The sequence below is a fragment of the Heliangelus exortis genome, chromosome 31 (genome assembly GCF_036169615.1).
Source record: "Heliangelus exortis chromosome 31, bHelExo1.hap1, whole genome shotgun sequence".
In the NCBI taxonomy this organism is placed as follows: Eukaryota; Metazoa; Chordata; class Aves; order Apodiformes; family Trochilidae; genus Heliangelus; species Heliangelus exortis.
In genome coordinates, this window is record NC_092452.1 from 824,998 (window position 1) to 842,561 (window position 17,564).

General features: G+C 63.6%; 3 protein-coding genes across 9 annotated transcripts; all 3 read left to right on the forward strand.

The window, feature by feature from the left end:
• Positions 1 to 256: 256 nt before the first annotated feature.
• Positions 257 to 5,076, forward strand: NEMP1 (nuclear envelope integral membrane protein 1). Of its 2 annotated transcripts, XM_071729544.1 has the most exons (10): positions 262 to 458; positions 1,196 to 1,317; positions 1,411 to 1,621; positions 1,747 to 1,819; positions 1,945 to 2,038; positions 2,229 to 2,343; positions 2,511 to 2,736; positions 2,999 to 3,172; positions 3,453 to 3,667; positions 4,192 to 5,076. In XM_071729544.1, exons 1-10 carry the CDS (start codon positions 287 to 289, stop codon positions 4,197 to 4,199), a joined length of 1,410 nt encoding a protein of 469 aa, XP_071585645.1. In that variant the 5' UTR covers positions 262 to 286; the 3' UTR covers positions 4,200 to 5,076. The 2 variants fall into 2 exon arrangements, with proteins under 2 accessions (XP_071585644.1, XP_071585645.1); XM_071729543.1 differs by lacking the exon at positions 4,192 to 5,076 and having other exon boundaries at positions 257 to 458; positions 3,453 to 3,800.
• Positions 5,077 to 5,371: 295 nt separating this feature from the next.
• Positions 5,372 to 13,652, forward strand: MYO1A (myosin IA). 3 transcript variants are annotated; one of them, XM_071729487.1, is made up of 29 exons: positions 5,372 to 5,665; positions 6,783 to 6,926; positions 7,073 to 7,188; positions 7,384 to 7,478; positions 7,580 to 7,684; positions 7,777 to 7,823; positions 7,984 to 8,047; positions 8,118 to 8,216; positions 8,298 to 8,401; positions 8,484 to 8,631; positions 8,711 to 8,829; positions 8,919 to 9,005; positions 9,111 to 9,176; positions 9,287 to 9,391; positions 9,697 to 9,759; positions 9,877 to 10,077; positions 10,223 to 10,449; positions 10,523 to 10,723; positions 10,810 to 10,903; positions 11,132 to 11,281; positions 11,370 to 11,438; positions 11,694 to 11,780; positions 12,059 to 12,133; positions 12,234 to 12,368; positions 12,483 to 12,589; positions 12,684 to 12,816; positions 12,893 to 13,045; positions 13,116 to 13,243; positions 13,426 to 13,652. In XM_071729487.1, exons 2-29 carry the CDS (start codon positions 6,804 to 6,806, stop codon positions 13,547 to 13,549), a joined length of 3,225 nt encoding a protein of 1,074 aa, XP_071585588.1. In that variant the 5' UTR covers positions 5,372 to 5,665; positions 6,783 to 6,803; the 3' UTR covers positions 13,550 to 13,652. The 3 variants fall into 3 exon arrangements, with proteins under 3 accessions (XP_071585588.1, XP_071585590.1, XP_071585589.1); XM_071729488.1 differs by lacking the exon at positions 5,372 to 5,665 and adding an exon at positions 5,969 to 6,178; XM_071729489.1 differs by lacking the exon at positions 11,694 to 11,780 and having other exon boundaries at positions 5,374 to 5,665.
• A 1,969-nt stretch (positions 13,653 to 15,621) lies between these two features.
• TAC3 (tachykinin precursor 3) lies at positions 15,622 to 17,500 on the forward strand. Of its 4 annotated transcripts, XM_071729571.1 has the most exons (5): positions 15,622 to 15,725; positions 16,377 to 16,590; positions 16,678 to 16,777; positions 16,860 to 16,889; positions 16,962 to 17,500. In XM_071729571.1, exons 2-5 carry the CDS (start codon positions 16,489 to 16,491, stop codon positions 17,078 to 17,080), a joined length of 351 nt encoding a protein of 116 aa, XP_071585672.1. In that variant the 5' UTR covers positions 15,622 to 15,725; positions 16,377 to 16,488; the 3' UTR covers positions 17,081 to 17,500. The 4 variants fall into 4 exon arrangements, with proteins under 4 accessions (XP_071585672.1, XP_071585670.1, XP_071585671.1 ...); XM_071729569.1 differs by having other exon boundaries at positions 16,377 to 16,777; XM_071729570.1 differs by having other exon boundaries at positions 16,860 to 17,500.
• Positions 17,501 to 17,564: the final 64 nt, after the last annotated feature.

Here is a 17,564-nt window from a genome sequence, read left to right on the forward strand (position 1 = left end):
GCGGGAGCGGCTGACAGCCCGTAGCTGTGCTCTGATAGGCTGAGAGACCTGCCTGTCACCGCCGTTACTAGGGCGGGGCTCGCGGTATCCATGGGCTGGGCGTGGCTCTGGGTTGAGTGTCACTCTTTTCGGTCACTATGGTAACCGAGGGCGTGGTCATGGCTTGTTCCTGCCTGAGCTACGCTGATTGGTTTCACGCCCTGTCAGTCAACACTGCAGCCTCGCGGGGGTGGGGCGATCGAACCCTCAGCAGCCTCCGATTGGTCAGCTCAGCCGTCACTCAGCGATGACTCCATCGCTCCTCCTCCCTGCGGCCGTTGCCAGGCGGGCGATGGCGCCGGAAGCGGAACTCGCCGGTGCTGCCGCGGCGGGAGGGATGAAAGCGGCTCCGGGGCGGCGGGGGCTGCTGGCGGTGTTGCTGCTGCTGCTGCTGCCGCCCCCGCCGCTCTGGGGTGCAGGTGCGCGACGTCACCGGGCGGGGATCGGGGCGGGACCGCGGTGTGGGTTGTGGGGGGAGGGACGGGATGAAGCGGAGCGGGATGAGAGCGGCGGTGCCGGGGTCTTCCCCGCCGCTGCCTCCGGGCCCTGACGCCGGCGGAGCTGCCCGGTGCCTGCCCAGAGACCCTTCGCCCCTTCCCACCCTCTGCCTCGTGGGTTCTTCCCTCTCCGGCACAATCCGTCCCTCGGCACCCACCGAGCCACCCCTTGGGGAGGGTTCCCGGGACCCCCGAAACACGGCCTGTCCCATCCCAGGGGCTGCGGTTTCGCGGGTGATGTCGGGGAGTTGTGGACTGGTGCTGGGCTGACGGTGTCCAGGTCCGCTGGTGCGGCTGCGCCCTCCGTGGGGCTCCGGAGGGGGTTTCGTGCCTGAGGGCGCTCAAATTCGGTGTTCTCTGAGGTGGGGACGGCTCTAGAATGAGGAATTGCTTTGGGAAGAAGAGCAGGGGATGAGCCCGTGCTGCTCCTGACTCTCCCAAGAGTGGGATTAACCCATTAAAAAAAAAAAAAAAAAAAAAGCAGGGAGTACATTTGGGGGGAAAAGGAGAAATGGCTTTCATCTTTTTCTATCCAGAGTGTGTTTAACTTTGGGAACTCAGGGGAGGGAAAGGCAGACCCTGTGTGTCTTGCTGGGCGAAGCAGAGGGGAGCAGGAGCCTCGTGGTTGCTCCGTGTTTCTGAGTCCCTTTGCTGTGCAGATGCCAAGGAGTCAGTCATCCCACTCCTCGAGGGCCACGTGTACCAACATTCTGACACCCACCACTTCTGCTACACCAACACACGTGTCCCACAGTGGCACGAAATATGGACCAGGATGCAGGTGAGGGGCTGTGGCTTACGCTTGGGGGGTCTGGCTGGGCACAGCCCCTCTGGAAGCTGTAGCCTCGCTCTGCTTTTTCCCTCCCCCACCCAGATCCGGGTCAACAGCAGCCGGATGATCCGAGTGATCCAGGTGGACAGCGAGGAGAAACTTGAAGGGTTTGGCATTTGGGATTTCGTCTCCTCCTTGTTGAAAGAGAAACTGAACGACACCAGCATCGATGTGGATCTCTACAGCAACAAAACCTGCCTGAAGGTCGAGCTGCTGGAGGCTGGCACCACGTACTGCGTTGTCCTCTTCCGACGTACGTCCCCTCTGGCAGGGGCTCCTGGGGAGGGAGGGGGGTCTGGCAGTGCCTCTCGAGGGGGTAACCTGGCCAGGGAAGCTCATGCTGGGGCTTCTCTCAACCTGGACTCATTCTCTTTCCAGGCTTTGACCCTAAGCTGTTCCTGGTTTTCTTCCTGGGCCTGTTGTTGTTCTTCTGTGGGGACATGTTGAGCAGGTGAGTCCCCAATGAGCTGAGGACAAGAAAGGTTGGGTGGGCAGTGCCTGGCTGGCTCCACAGGCTCCCAGGGGGGTTGCTCCTGGCAGTGTGTGAGCTGCAAAACCTGTGTGTGATCTCTGCAGGAGCCAACTCTTCTATTACTCTGCTGGGATTAGTTTTGGCTTGCTGGCCTCACTGCTCATCCTTGTCTACATGATGTCCAAGGTCATGCCCAAGGTGGGTGTCAGGCTGGGGGTGAGAGGCCTCACAGCCTCCACACCTGAACAATTGTTCTGGTTAAAGTTCTGGAGTTCTGTGGCCTTGGGGTGCTGGGGTCTGGCTTTGTGTGGAGCGAGGCTTGGCAGCTGTGGGGAGGTGGCCACGGCTGCCCTGCTGCTTGTCTGGAGTTTCCCATCTCTGCTCCTAGAGAAGTCCAGTTTACTTCCTGCTGGTGGGAGGCTGGTCCTTTTCCCTCTACCTGCTTCAGCTGATCTTCAAGAACCTGCGGGAGATCTGCAAGTCCCACTGGCAGTATGTCCTAGGTATGTGCCCTTCCTTCGGCCTCACCTCTTCTCCCATCCCCACAACTTCTCCAGGAAGTGCAATGTGCTGGTGGAAAGTGCTGCAGCTTCTTGCCTACCTCGTGCCCCTGAGGTGGGCTCCAGGTTGAGCCTGCTGGTTCCTGCTCCATCCCTCTGCTCTCCCCCAGGCTACCTGCTGCTCGTTGGCTTCGTGAGCTTCGGTGTCTGCTACAGGTACGGCCCTCTGGAGAACGAGAGGAGCATCAACCTCCTCTCCTGGGCCCTGCAGCTCCTGGGGCTGTTGCTGATGTACTCGGGCATCCAGATCCACCCCATTGCCTTGGCCTTGGTGGTCATTGCCATCTGCACCAAGAACCTGGACTACCCCTTGCAGTGGGCTTTTGCTGCCTACAGGTGAGGGCTCCTCATTCCCAGCCCTTGTGGGGCCTGCATGGGCTGCTGACTGTGCTGCACAACCCTAGGGTGTTGTCACCGGGGTTTGGGGCTGGGGTGGGTATACTGGGGGAAGTGTTTGCCTTTTTCTGTGGGGTTTGAAGCAGGAGAGTGCTCTGCTCCTCCTCCTGGCTGGGGTCCAGCAAGGAGCCAGAGGGGGATGTGTGTGCTGGAGGTTCTGCCTGAGCTGGGTGGGCAGTAACTGCTGCTGCTCCACTGGCAGGAGAATGCAGAGTGCCAGGCAGAGGCCAAGCCCCCCACGCCTGCTGACAGAGGAGGAGTACAGGGTCCAGGGTGAGGTGGAGACACGCAAGGCCCTCGAGGAGCTCCGAAACTACTGCAGAAGCCCAGATTTCTCTGCCTGGACCGCAGTCTCCCGCATCCAGTCTCCCAAGAGGTAAAATGTCCCCTGGCAATATGCTAGGGGTGACTGATTCACATCTCTTGTGTGCTTCTGAAAGCCTGGGGTTACTTTGTGCTCTCCAAATGGCTTTGGAGATAGGGAGAAGGAGGCACAGAAGGTCTGTGGCACGTGGAGCAGGGCGTGCCATGCAGGAAGGACAGATAACAGCAGCTCCTGGCACTGAGGCTCTTCACCCCAGCTCCTCGTGAGCCAGCACCTCATGGGTGCTGCCAGGCACGCCTGCACAACGTGCCACTTCATGGCTTCTTCTCAGGTTTGCTGACTTTGTGGGTGGCTCCTGTCATGTCACCCCCAATGAGATCTCTGCCCACGATCAGGAGTATGGCCTGGGTGTTGTCTTCCTTGAGGACCAGTTCGAGGAGGAGGAGGAGGAGGAGGAGGAAGAGGAGGAAAAGAATGAGAATGAACTCTTGGACAGAAATCACAAGAGTTACTCCTTGATCTGCAACCACCTGGATGCTCATGGAGGTGAGGGCAGAACCACAGCTGCTTCCTCACCATGCTGATGCCTGCAGAGCACAACACTGCAGTAGCTGGGGGGACCTGGCACATCTGCTCCCAGCACCCTGATCCTACCTGGAGCTGTGAGCCTCCCGGCAGAGCCTATGGGAGGACAAGGGGGAGGCTGACACTCTCCTCTTCCTCAGACAGCCCAGTGTGAAGCTTCTGTCAGCACAGCCCTGGGTGTTGGTGTCACAGGGAGCTGGTCCCTGCTGGGGGTGGCAGGGCAGACATGGTGTGGGAGGCTGGCCCTGCCTGAAAGTGGACAGGTTGCTCCTGGTGAGCTCCCCATGCCTCAGCTGTAAAGGCAGGGGCTCCTTCCCCAGCCTGGGCACTGACCTGGCTCCTGCAAGCACCCAGAGCCCCCTCACTCAGCACCTGGGAGACCCTTCCCCACCCCACTGCTGCTGGGCTGCTGGCACCATGGCTCTGCCAGGAGCATCTGTGCTGCCAGGGTGGGGACAGAAGGAAAGGTCTTGTCTTGTGTGCAGATGCCTGAGAGGGTGACATGCAAGTGAGGAACTTTGGACCTGTCCCACTGGTACCTGCATGCTCAGCAGCTGCCTGCTGTGTTGAGGGAGAGGACAGCTGATGACCTGCTCCTCCTCCTCCTCCTGCTGTTACCAAAGATGCCAGAGGGCTTCAGCTGGTTGGGTTGTGCCTCTGCCTGGGTTGGAATCCCATCCCATATGAGTACCAAAAAACCCCAGCACCTCTGGCAGAGTAAGGGTCGAGACAGCCCCTCCATGTACATCACACAGTTTGGGAAAAGGCACCTTGGAGCCCACCCTGGGCCCCTCTCCCACTCCCCTGGCTGCTGTGTTGTGGCAGAGGCCTCCCTTGTCCTGTCCCATGGTCTGCTGCACTCTCCCTGTGCAGAGGAAGACTCTGGATGTGCTGCCTCCTCCCTGCCTTGCTGGCAGCTCAGCAAGAGCTCCCTGTCCCCCTGAAGCTGGTGCCCCCCACCCTTATCCTGCTGTTACATAGGGCTTGTCCCCACCCTGCTGCTCCCCTGGCCAGCGTGGGCAGGGGATGGGGACAGCTCTGCCTATGTCCCTGCACCCTGTGCTGGGAAGGGGGCTCAGCCAGCTCAGCACCACTGGTCCTCGGCCTTTCTGAAGCACAAAGCTGGTGGGGATGCCCCAATCTATGCAACTTTCTAAGCAGTAATGCTGCCCCACGGCTTCTCTGCTGCCTCCCCCTTTTTCCCTGTGCGACTGCTGGAGCTTTTGCAGTTGGTTTGTTTCTGCCCCAGGTTTACTGCCCTGTGCTTTCCTCCCTGCTCTGCTGTGAGCAGCCTGTTACTGTGTGCCTCCAGCCCCTCTGTGTGGTTAACATCTGAATATATTTTTAATAAAGATGTATTTTACAGTTAAGGAGCCTCGTTTGTCCATGATGAAGTGACCTCAGGGCTCATCCTCTGCTCTGCCCTGGGGAACTCACTCATCCCAGGATGCTCTGTGGTATCTGGGGGACACAACCCCGGCCCCTAGGTTCCCTGGGGCAGCCCCAGACCAAGCCAGGGCTGACCATGGCTTTGAGGCTCTCCCCGGCTGCCCCAGGGCAGGTGCAGCACCGGGCACTCCCGACTCTCTCTGTACCTTGCCCCGGGTTCCCGCAGCTCTGGGAGGAAGCTCCTTTGTTTGCTTGGTTGCCGGTGACTTTCTCTCCTTGTTCCTGCTGGGAGCTGCCGGGGCAGGGAGGGGAGGGGGAGAGCAGCAGCCGGGCTGGGACCCTGTGGGGCTGGTGGGCAGCCTAGGACTGCTTCTCGGCAACTAGTGAGCTTCGTGCCTCAGTTTCCCCCATTGCCACGGGGCGTGGTGCCCTGAGGGAGGTTCCTCCAGCCCCCCCGCCCCACCGTGGGCCGGACCGGGCCAGCACTGGGCGCTGGTCTGGGCTGAGAGTGACGGCCCCAGGCAGCTCCAGCTGAAGCCACTCCAGGAGCTGCTGCCCTGCAACCGGGAGGTGAGTGAGGACCCCTCTGCTCCGAGCTCCCAGCCCGAAGCACCGGAGATCCCCGTGTCCCGGGGGCTGGCCAGGGGCACCCAGTCCCCACAGCTCTCTTCCCCAGCGCACCCCCACCCCAGGGGACCTGCACCCCACGGCTGTGGGCGTGGGGAGCTCTGGGACCCGGCACCATAGTGAAGACTGGGGCGAGCCCAGGGCTGCCCTGGAGCTGCGTGTGGGGTTCTCGCTCTGGCTTCCATGCGAGCTCTCCCTGGGGTCCCGCACCCAGCAGCACCAGGGGGTTTCTGCGCCGGTGCCATGCGAGGGGGGAGGCTGCAGGGACCCGCGGGAGGCTTTGCCCTCCTCTGCGGAGGCGGCTGCCAGCTGGGCAGCTCCTGATGGAGTCATCTCCATCACCTCACTTGCTCCATCCTGACCCACCTCCTCGCTCGTGAACTTTCCCCGGGCACTGATAAGTGGGGACGGGTTTTACAGCCCGTGCTGAGGGTGAAGGTCACCCGGCAAGGACAGGTGAGGGATGGGTGATGCGGAGGGGTGTGTGTGTGTTTTCTCCTGTGGGAGCACTGGGGTGCTGGCCGCAGGGCTGAGCTCTCCCGGCGTCGGGTCTGTCCCTTTCCTCCCGGCTCCCCGCTGCCGGGAAGGAGGGAGGAAGCGGAGGCTGAATTAGTCCCTGCCCCAAGAATAGGACCCAGGTGTCCGCGTTTCCTGGCCGGGCCCCGGCTTCCCCCGCAGCGATGGGCAGGACCCCGGCATCCTGCCCCTCCTACTGAGCCCTCATGCCCACCGTGGGGTCCTGGGTGCCAGGGTGCCCTGGGAAGGAGCCCTCGGAACGGGTGGTGGTTTCTTCCCTGTCCCCGGGGGCTGTCAGCCCAGCGCAGTGTCTGGGGGAGCCGGCGGGCGTCAAGGAGCAGCCAAAGGCCTCGTCCGGCCCCGCGCAGCCGGGGATCCCGGCCTTGACTGGGTCCGTGCCCCTCGTGCCGGGCGCCCTGCATTCCATTCTCAGTCCCGAAGGGCAGGGGACAGCCGAGAGACTCGGGGATGTTGAGGAGCAGGGGGTGTTTGGGGAAGGGGCTGCCTCCTCCTGGGCTGCAGCCCCTCCTATGCTCTGCCGCAGCTGCCCCGGAGCCCCCCGGCCATGGAAGCCACCACCTCGCTGCTGGACGCCGCGGCCGTCGGGGACCTGGTGCTGTTGGACCCGCTCAACGAGGAGTCCCTGCTCCGCACCCTCCAGGAGCGCTTCAAGCGCGGAGACATCTACGTGGGCAGCGGGCCGGGGGCGCGGGGGTCGGGGTGGGCAGCGGGAGAGGGCGGGGGTCCGGGATGGGGAGCAGGGACCAGACTCCGAGGTGGGGAGCCCCGGCTCAGGGCTGGGTCCCTCACCCACGCCGTCCCTCCCGCCCGCAGACCTACATCGGGAGCGTGGTGATCTCGGTGAACCCGTACCGCTCCCTGCCCATCTACACCCCCGAGACAGTGCAGGAGTACCACAACTGCAGCTTCTTCGCGGTGAAGCCCCACATGTGAGCACGGGGAGCTCAGCAGTTCCCCCAAGGCCCCCCAGTCCCTGCATCCTGCCAAGATCTTCACCCATGGGCAATCCCGAGGCTTCAGGGTCTGGGGGATTCCCTTCGGGACAGCCTCACAGTCCAAGTGGGGACCCTTAGTCTTGCCTGAAGCTCCCCTCCAGCCTCCTTGTAACTCCCCCTCACCTCCAGCTACGCCATTGCCGATGATGCCTACCGCTCACTGCGGGACCAGGACCGGGACCAGTGCATCCTCATCACTGGCGAGAGCGGGGCTGGCAAGACAGGTAGAGCTGGCACTGCCACAGGGCACTCACCGGGCTGCAACAGGGTGATGGGACAGGTGGGCAGGGCCCCAGCACCCACCGCCCCGGCCCCTCCCTCACAGAGGCCAGCAAGCTGGTGATGTCTTACGTGGCGGCTGTGTGCAGCGAGGGAGAGGAGGTGGACAAGGTGAAGGAGCAGCTTCTGCAGTCCAACCCGGTGCTGGAGGGTAAGCACAATGCACTCTGCACCCTGCACCCACCCTGGGGCTCGGCACAGATACCCCCCAGATCACACCCTAACCCCATCCTTCCCCCACAGCCTTTGGAAACGCCAAGACCATCCGCAATGACAATTCCTCCCGATTTGTGAGTGGCCATGGGGCCAGGGTGGTGGAGCCATGGGGATTAGGGTCAGACACTGCAGACCCTGATGGGGCTGGAGGCATCACAGGGGTCAGGGACGTGGGGAGTGGAACTGCTGTCCCCTCTGGGGTCCCTCTGCCCTGACTCCAGCCCCATCCCTCAGGGCAAATACATGGACCTGGAATTTGACTTCAAGGGGCAGCCCCTGGGAGGGGTCATCAGCAACTGTGAGTACCAGTCACACATCCTAGGGGTCCCACCTTACATTCCCCCTGTGACGCTGACCCCTGCCCACAGATCTGCTGGAGAAATCCCGGATTGTCCGGCATGTGAAGGGCGAGAGGAACTTCCACATCTTCTACCAGCTCCTGGCAGGAGGCTCGCCGCAGCTTCTCCGTAGGTCCAGACCTCCAGCACAGTGGGTCAGGGAGGCTGGAGGCCTGGGAGGCCATGGCTGAACCCCCTCCTCACCCCCAGAGCAGCTGAAGCTCCGCCAGGACTGCCGGCACTACAGCTACCTGAACCGGGAGAGCTCTGGCCTGCCTGGCGTGGACGACGCAGCCAACTTCCATGCCATGCAGGTACCCCCGTGACACTCCTGCCGTCACTACCACAACACCCCAGGGATGTCCCTGTCCCCCTGAGCCACCTGTTGGTCCCCAGGATGCCATGAGGATCATCGGCTTCTCGCCCGCCGAGGTGACAGCACTGCTGCAGGTGACGGCCGTGGTGCTCAAGCTGGGCAACGTGAAGCTGAACGGCAGCTTCCAGGCCGGTGGGATGGAAGCCTGCAGCATTGCCGAGCCACAAGGTAGGGATGGGGATGGGGACAGGGTGGGCTGGCATCCCCCTCAGCCCCCTGCTCAGCCTTGTCACTGCTCCTCATGCAGAGCTCCAGGAGATCTGTGGGTTGATCGGGCTGGACCCCAGCGTTCTGGAGAAGGCACTGTGCTCCCGCACTGTGAAGGCACGGAATGAGATGGTGCTCACCCCCCTCAGTGTCCCCCAGGTGAGCAGGACTATCCCCTGAAGTGGGGCTGGTGCCCAGCAGCCCCCGAGTAGCCAGAACATCTAGCCAGCCCTTGCCCCTCTCCCCAGGGCTACCACAGTCGGGATGCGCTGGCCAAGAACATCTACAGCCGCCTCTTTGACTGGCTGGTGGGCCGGATCAACACCAGCATCCAGGTGAGAGCCCAGGCAACAGGCACCAGACCCCCATCCCGGGTGGGATTCTGGACCCCCACCCCACACAGGGCCAAGACACAGCTCAGCACCTCACTGTGCCCCCAGGTGAACCCAGGCAAGCAGAGGAAGGTGATGGGTGTCCTGGACATTTATGGCTTTGAGATCTTCCAGGTGAGCGCAGGGCCCACCTTGTCCCATCCTGTTGCTGGGGGGAATAGGGGCAGTGGGCAGGATGTTGGGCAGAACTGCACGATCTGCCACGAAGGACCCTTCTCTTCCAGGACAACAGCTTTGAGCAGTTCATCATCAACTACTGCAATGAGAAGCTGCAGCAGATCTTCATCCTGATGACCCTGAAGGAGGAGCAGGAGGAATACGTTCGAGAGGTACCCCTGGCCAGTGCTAATCGGGCTGGATGCAGCCCCTCTGTCTGTGCCAGAGCACAGCCCCAAGGAGCCCTGGCCCCCCACGGATGGGGAAGTGGTGGAGCCAGCTCTGCAGCACATCCCTCCCTCACCCCGCTCCCTGCCAGGAGCAGATTCAATAGCAGGAAGGCAGGGAGGGATTCGGGATCCACGTCCCCACTTCCGGACGTCCGGTTCCTGCCCCACATCAGCTGGAGGGTATCTGTGGGGCAGGGTCTGTGCACTGTGTATCCAGGGGTCTGTGTTTGATCCTTCTTTGCTCTCAGGGCATCAAGTGGACCCCAGTGGAGTTTTTTGACAACACCATCATCTGCAACTTAATAGAGAACGTGAGTTGTACCCCAGTACCCATCGCCCCCAGCATGAGCCGGGGCCGAGCAGAACCCAGAGCAGTCCCCGTTTGATGGGTGACACTGTTTGGGGTGACACTGTCCCTCATGGTGCAGAGCAAGGGTGGGATCCTGGCCATGCTGGATGAGGAGTGCCTGCGACCTGGTGTGGTCAATGAGGACACGTTCCTCACCAAGCTCAACCAGCTCTTTGCTACCCACAAGCACTATGAGAGCAGGGAGACCCAGAACACCCGGCACATCATGGATGCCAGCCTGCCACCACACTGCTTCCGCATCCACCACTACGCCGGCAAGGTCCGACCAGCACCCCCAGCCAGGACCCCCAGTCCTCTTCCCAGCTCTGCATGGGAAACGTGGGGCTGGGAATGGGGATGGAGACACAACCACCCCCTCTCTCCCCATGCACCCCGCTGGGTGCTGACCCCACTCCCATGCCCAGGTCACCTACAACGTGACAGGCTTCATTGAGAAGAACAATGACCTGCTCTTCCGTGACCTCTCCCAGGCCATGTGGGCCGCCCAGCACACACTGCTGCACTCCCTCTTCCCCGAGGGGGACCCCCAGAAGGTGTCCCTCAAGCTGCCCCCGACTGCCGGCTTCCAGTTCAAGACCTCGGTGGCAACGCTGATGAAAAACCTCTACTCCAAGAACCCCAACTACATCAGGTACTGCCCTGGGGGAGCCCCAGCCCTGGCTCTGGTGCCAGCGGGACCCCCAGCCCACTGCTACCCTCTCCAGGTGCATCAAACCCAACGAGACCAAATCAGCGATGCTGTTCACGCCGGAGCTGGTGCTGGCACAGGTCCGGTACCTGGGGCTGATGGAGAACGTGCGGGTGCGGCGGGCGGGTTACGCCTTCCGCCAGCTCTACGGCTCCTTCCTGGAACGCTACAAAATGCTGTGTCCCCGGACCTGGCCCCGCTGGGCTGGCAGCGAGAGGTATGGGGCTGGGCTAGCCCATAGGGGCATCTGGTGGCCCGGGGGATGCAGGGGTCTGACTGGCCTTACCTCCCACCGTGGTGCAGGGAGGGGGCTGAGTTGCTGCTGGCTGAGCTGCCGTACCCCCCCGAGGAGCTGGCCTTTGGCCACACCAAGATCTTCATCCGCTCACCACGCACCGTGAGTCATGGCATGAGGGAGCCAGGGGGACCCTGGTGTAGGGTAGTTGGGGGACAGGGTCTGACCCAGAGCAGGTGCCAGACCCACAGGTCCCTGAACCCCGCTGGCAGCCCCAAGCCTGTCCTGGGGGCTCCTGGGTGATGCTGCAGCCCTTGGAGGTGGCTCCAGCCAGGGGACTGCCTCAATGTCCCCACTCAATGTCCCATCACTTGCCCTGGCTGTCCCCAGCTCTTCGACATGGAGAAGCGGCGCCAGGACCGTGTGAACCAGCTTGTCACCCTCATCCAGAAGATGTTCCGGGGCTGGCGGTGCCGGACTCAGTACCAGCTGATGCGCAAGAGCCAGATCCTCATCTCTGCCTGGTTCCGAGGCCATGCTGTGAGGAATGGAGGGTCCCTTACACCCTGGGCAGGGTGTTCAGGCTGTCCCAAGCCCCCCCAGCTCACCCCACCCTCTCCCACCACAGCAAAAGAACAAGTACAAGCAGATGAAGCGTTCGGCTCTGCTCATCCAGGCGTACGCGCGTGGCTGGAAGGTGAGGGGTGGGCACCCTGGGGTGGGGGTGGGAGGTCTTAGGTGGTCAATGAGGACACGTTCTTAGGCAGGGGGTGGGGGGTCTGCGTGCCCCGTGGTGGGACCAGACTCATCTCTCCTCCCCGTCTTCCATCTTTCTCTCCTGCCTCTCTCCCACCTCTTTTCTGCCTCCCTCTTGCCTCTCTCCCTCTGGCTTTATATCTGTGTTGGTCTCCCCTGCCTCGGGCTCCTGGGGTCTCACCCTGCCCCCCCACAGTCTCGGCGGCTCCTCCGGGAGCTGAAGTCCCAGCGCCAGCGCCACACGGCTGCCACCACCATCACAGCTTACTGGAGAGGTTATCAGGTAACGGGGCCGTCCCCGCCACCGGGCGCGTGCTGGTCCAATGCCACTGTCCTGCTGTCCGTACCGCTGTGTCCAGGGCTGTCTGTCTGTCTGTCTGTCTGCCCACCCTTGGCTCCTGCCCACCCTGTCGGGCTGGAGCAGCTGTCCTCTCCACTGGGGCCAAAAGGGAACTGGGGGGGGGGGGATGTCGCACGTGTCTCGTGGTGGTTGGCAGCGGGAGGGTGGTGAGGTCCCATGTCCCATGTCCCCTGCCACCACTGCCACAGTTGACTCCACAGGTCCGACGGGCGTATAGGAAATATTTCCGTTCTGGGGCCGGCGCCCGCTTGGCCAACTTCATCTACCGGCAGCTGGTGAGTGCGGCTGGGGGAACAGGGACACAGCACCTTCCCAGCCCCCCCAGTCTCGATCAGGGACCCTCCTGAGCCCCCCTCACTGTGTTGTCACCCACAGGTGCAGAAGTTCCTGGTGGGGCTGGGGAGGAACCTTCCATCGCTGTCGGTGATGGACAAGACCTGGCCCCCCCCACCCTACAAATTCCTGACTAATGCCAACCAGGAGCTGAGGAACATCTTCGACCGCTGGAAGGTGGGAGTAGGTGGATGGGGGGGTGGGGGGGCTCCTGTTGGGACTTTGCATCCCTCCATGCCGGCCCTGGCCAGGGGTCTTCAGTGGCACCGAAACTCCCCCCTCCCTGGGCAGTGCAAGAAGTACCGGGAGCAGCTCACACCTCAGCGCAGGGCCCTGCTGCAGACCAAGCTCTGTGCCAGCGAGCTCTTCAAGGACAAGAAGACACTCTACTCCAAAAGGTGCTGGAGCAGGAGGGGTGGCAGGGGGGATGGCAGGGGGGTATCTGTGGGCAAATCAGGGTGGGCAGTGCTGTCTGACAGCCCCTGTCCCCAGCCTGCAGCAGCCCTTCCAGGGTGAGTACCTGGGGCTGACAAAGAACCCCAAGTACCAGAAGCTCCACGCTGTGGCCAAGGACAAGCTGGTGATGGCTGAAACCGTAAGGAAGGTGAACAGAGGCAATGGCAAGGTGAGTCCTGTCCCTGTCCCTGTTCCCTCCACAACAGGAGGTTGGGGGGCAGCGCTGACCCCCTCCCCACCCACAGACAGTCCCACGCCTGCTGCTGCTGACCACTGAGCACCTGATCCTGGCAGACCCCAAGGCTGCTCAGCCCAAGACCGTGCTCAGCCTGAGCAACATCCAGAGCGTCTCTGTCACCCGCTTCTCTGATGGCTTCCTGGCCCTGCACCTCAAGGAGGTACCAGGGAGGGGGTTCCTGGGGGCTCAGGCGGTCCTGGGTGGAGCTGACCCCTTCCTCCTTCCCGCAGACCTCCACAGGGGGGAACAAGGGCGACTTCTTGCTCATCAGTGACCACCTCATCGAGCTCCTCAGCCGCCTGCACCAGACCCTGATGGACACCATGGCCCAGGCGCTGCCCTTGAACATCACGGACCGGTACCGGGGCAAAAAAGGGCGGGCTCACCTTGTGGGTGGGGTTCACAGGGTGGGGCACGGACAGAGGGTCCTGATTGGCTGGGGCAGGGAGTTCGGGAGGGGTGGGTGTAAGGAAGCAGCTGACTGGGCAGGAGGTGGGGAGGGGCTGGGTGTGTCCTCACTCCGTCTCCCCCACCCCCCAGGTTCTCCACCCACTTCCAGAAGGGCGATGTGGCTGTCACCGTGGTGGAGTCACCCCAGGCGGGTGGCACCATCCCCATCTGCAGGAAGCGGGGCAGCAACAAGATGGAGGTCCTGGTGCACTGAAGGGACGCCCCTTCTGTCGTTCCCCCCCCCCCCACGCCATGTCCTTGCTCCACCCAGGAATCGCTGCAAACCCAATAAAGAGCTGCTCCAGTGTCATTCCCTGCGTGGTGTCCCAGTGGGTGCCCTCCCCCTTACAGGCAAGGTGGGGGTCCCAGTCGTGCCAGCCCCCAGGATGCTGGGTGGGGGAAGAGCCCTGCACACTGCAGGGATGGAGCCCCCCCGCCTCTGCTGCTGCCTGACTGCAGTCGGAGCTCGGCTCAGCAGTGACTGGAAAGGCCCCAAATTGCCACCACTTTTCCCATTAGGCGGGGAAGCGGCAATTTCTGGGTGGCTGTGAGTGGCTGGCACGTGAGATGCCCAGCACCCACCTGCCTGTGCTGCCCGTCCCCATCTCCCCCTGACCAGGGTTCCCCCCCAACTGTGTCCCAGCTGCACCCCAGTATCCACAGCCCCCTCAGGCTGGCACTGCGGCTCCTGGGCTGCTGCTCGAGCTGCGTTCGTGGGGGACAGGACTGCAGCAGAAGAAGAGCAGAGGGACAGGAGGTGCCACCGCTGCAGCCCAGGTCCCTCCATCCATGCTGCAGCCCCCAGGAGCCAGGGTCCCTGCACAGCTTCCCACCACCACCACCACCCCCCCCACTGCCTTTTCTCTCCTATGCGCATCAAGCTCTCAGTGAGGGTTTTTATTGTTTTTTTTTCCTGTCCCCACACGTCACTCGCGTTACCTTCGGGAGCTGACAACTTCTCGTCACATCAGCATCGGCACCAGCTCCCAGGTGGGCCCCAGAGCATCGGCACGGTTTGTCGTGCACGGGGGGCACGTGTGGGCACGCATGCCAGGGCTCTTGGGCAGCGGTTGCACGGGGCGGGGGTGACACGTGTGTGTGTGTGTGTTTTTATGTTCACCGGGGGTACAAAACGGCCTGGACATGCTCCATCTCCGAGGGCTCTCCCTGTCCCCGCCGCAGGCTGTGTCACATCCCTGCGCAGGGACCTTCGCGGCGAGGGGTGAGCACGGTAAACAAACCCAAGGCAGCTCGGGGCACCGCAGCTCTTCGCGGCTGCATCACACTTGGCACCACACAAGTAGGTGTTATTAATTAGTTAAGACTGTCTCTGGCCGGGCTCCCATTTAATTACCGTCCCCGGCGCTGCAGATGCTGTCCAGCCCCAGGCTGTGCTGCCACGTGAGCCAGCACAGCCGCCTGTTGATGGGGCTGAACAGGGTGGCTTGCACTTTTTTTTGGCTGGTGTCTCCCCCCATCCCTCTCTCCCCTCGACTTTTCCACTTTTCCTCCCTCTCTCCCATCTCTGCACACCACGGCCCCTGTCAGGGTGCGGGCACAAGGAACTTGGGGGGAGGGGTCAGGATGGAGGGACAAGCCCACGGTCCCAGGAGGCTGAGTTGGGCCAGGGCTGGGACTGCTGGCCCTGACTGGGTCACAGAGGGAAGGAAGTGCTGTGGGACCAGACCTCAGGCTGCCAGGGCTCATCGTGGCCGGGACCATTCCCCATGGGCAGGCCAGGAGCCCAGAGTAGGTCTGGAGGACAAGACAGGGTGTGTGGTACAGAGAGTGCGTGTGGGCACGCATGTCATACGTGTGTGAGGATGAACACGTTCATGTGTTTGTGTGGTGGGAGCCTGGCATACCCCACTGTGGTGTCAGACCTCCCAGATCTCGGGTGCCAGCACACCGGACGGAACCGCTGCCACCGTGTGTGTCCCCACGCGTGCTGATGGCTGCATCGTGCTCAGTCATGCACAACCCCCCGTGTCTGGGTGCAAGGAAGGGCTGGGGGCTGTGTGGGCTCAATGACTGTGTGATGGCCCCCCACCACGGCGCGCAGTGGGGGGCTGGCGTGCCTGCGTGGGCACGCTTGTGTCATGGTGTGACTATGTGTGTAACGGGTGCCTGTCGGTGACACGGTGCCTGTGTGGGCGTGAAGCTGCAGGGTGGGGGTACCACCCCTCCCTGGCCCCCATTGGCAGCTCTCCTCTCACCCACCCACGCCGTGCCATGGGCAGAGCCCCTTATTTAACGTTGCACAGCAGCCAGCACCCTGGCACTTTGCTGGCAGAGCCATCGGCACAGCCTGTGCCCGCTGCTCACCACACCACAGCCACCAACAGCGAGGGACACTCGGACCCCCCGCTCCACTCCAGAGGGTTCAGCAGGTTTGTGGCCCCACAGCACCCGGGTCTGGGGGCACCTGGGGGGCTGCTGCCTCTCATCTTCACCCTGCTTGGTCTGGGAGAAAGCAGAAGGGAGGAGGGGGAAGTTGGTGAAGGTGCTGGAGAGGGCAGGGGCTGGGAGAAGAGATGCAGTGAAGATGCTGCTTAAATTGGAGGAGGGTTTGGGAGGGGTCCAAAGTAAGTCCGGGACCTGTGTCTGCACCTGGACGTGTGTGAAAGGACACAGGTGTGTGCCAGTGCATGTGTGAGGGGATGTCTGTGTGTGCCAGGGCATGTGGGGCTGTGTCACACGTGTGTACCAGGGCATGTGGGGCTGTGTCACACGTGTGTGCACTCACATATGTGACCATGCACAACCGAGTCCAAGCCCGTGTCCATGTGCCAGCACTCAGTCTCGCGTGGCACCTTCCCGCACCTCTTGGTGTATTCCCCATAACGTGTCCCACCCACCCCGCCCCTCCTAGGGCAGCGCACGCTGCAGCCCCCTCCCCAGCAGCTCGCAAAGGGGGGATTTACTGCACCCCCCTTTTACCCCGCCGGGAAGCGACGCGGTTCCTCTGGCCGCACACATGGGCGGGGGTCCCGCGTCCCCCGGTCCCCCCGCCTCCCTTTGTCGCTGCTTTCCCTCTCCAGCGCTCCTCCCGGACCCGGTTGGTCCAGGGTCGCCCCACGGAGGGGGCTAGCTCGGGGCGGCCCCGGGCCCCCCTGCTTTGCCGCTGACCGCCGTCCTCAGGAACCCCCGAGGATGAGGAGCCACCCGGCACTGGCTGCGCTGCTCGTCCTGGCGCTGCCGTTCGCCCTCGGCCGCCGCCCCCCCGTCCCCCCGGGCCCCGCGCCCCCTGCACAGGTAATGCCGTCGGGGCGCCGCCTGGAGGGGTGCGGCGGGCGGAACGCGGACCCCCAGGACCGCTCTCACCCCCTTTGCTTCCCGCAGGCAATGCCCGTCCCGGAGCCGCTGCCCCGCAGAGCCCGCGACAGCACCGGGGCCGCCTACGCCGCCCTCCTGCAACTGCTGGAGGAGGAGGAGGAGGCCGGTGAGGACCGGGGGGGGCTGCAAGGGGTCCCAGTCCGGCCCCAGCCCCACCGGCGCCGCTCACCCGCCGCCGTCTCTTTCAGGTGGCCCCGCGCCCGCCGCTCCGCAGAAGCGTAAGTCCCGCCCGGTCCCGGTACCATCCGCAGTGCCGGGCCCCGCGGCGCTGACGGCGGGTCTCTCCGCAGGGGATATGCACGACTTCTTCGTGGGGCTCATGGGGAAGCGGGCGGAGGGGCGGGGGAGCGGCGGACCGAACCCCCGCTGCTCCCCGGGACCCCCCGCTGCCCCGCTGCGGGCGGCCTGAGCGGCGGGGGGAACCGACTGCGAGGGTGTCCTGGCCGCGCCGCCGCCCATGGACGGCGGAGCCGTCGCGGGACCCGCCGGGGCCGGAGCTGAAGGGGCCCTGCACTGACCCCCCTTGTGCACCCCCCGGTCTCGCGTGCGCACACCTGTACACGTGTACCTGCACCGACCTCTATACGTACCGCTATACACACGCCCGTGCGGGACACACCGATCCCTCTCCGTGTCTTGCCTGCGCCGCGAGGGGACCCACCCGGGACAGCCCGCGGGGAGGGGACTGGGGACAGTGGTCCGCGGAGGGAGGGGGGCTGGGGACCGCCTGCTCTTGGGCTACAGCGACCTGCCCCTGCCCCACATCTGCTCCCCTTAATGCCGAGGTGCCCGTGGTGTCCCCGTGTCCCCATCCTCCGTGTCCCCGTGTCCCCGTCCCTGCCCCCGGTGTCCTCCGGGCCGCGGGAGGGCGCTGTGTTCCCGCCGCGCGGGCG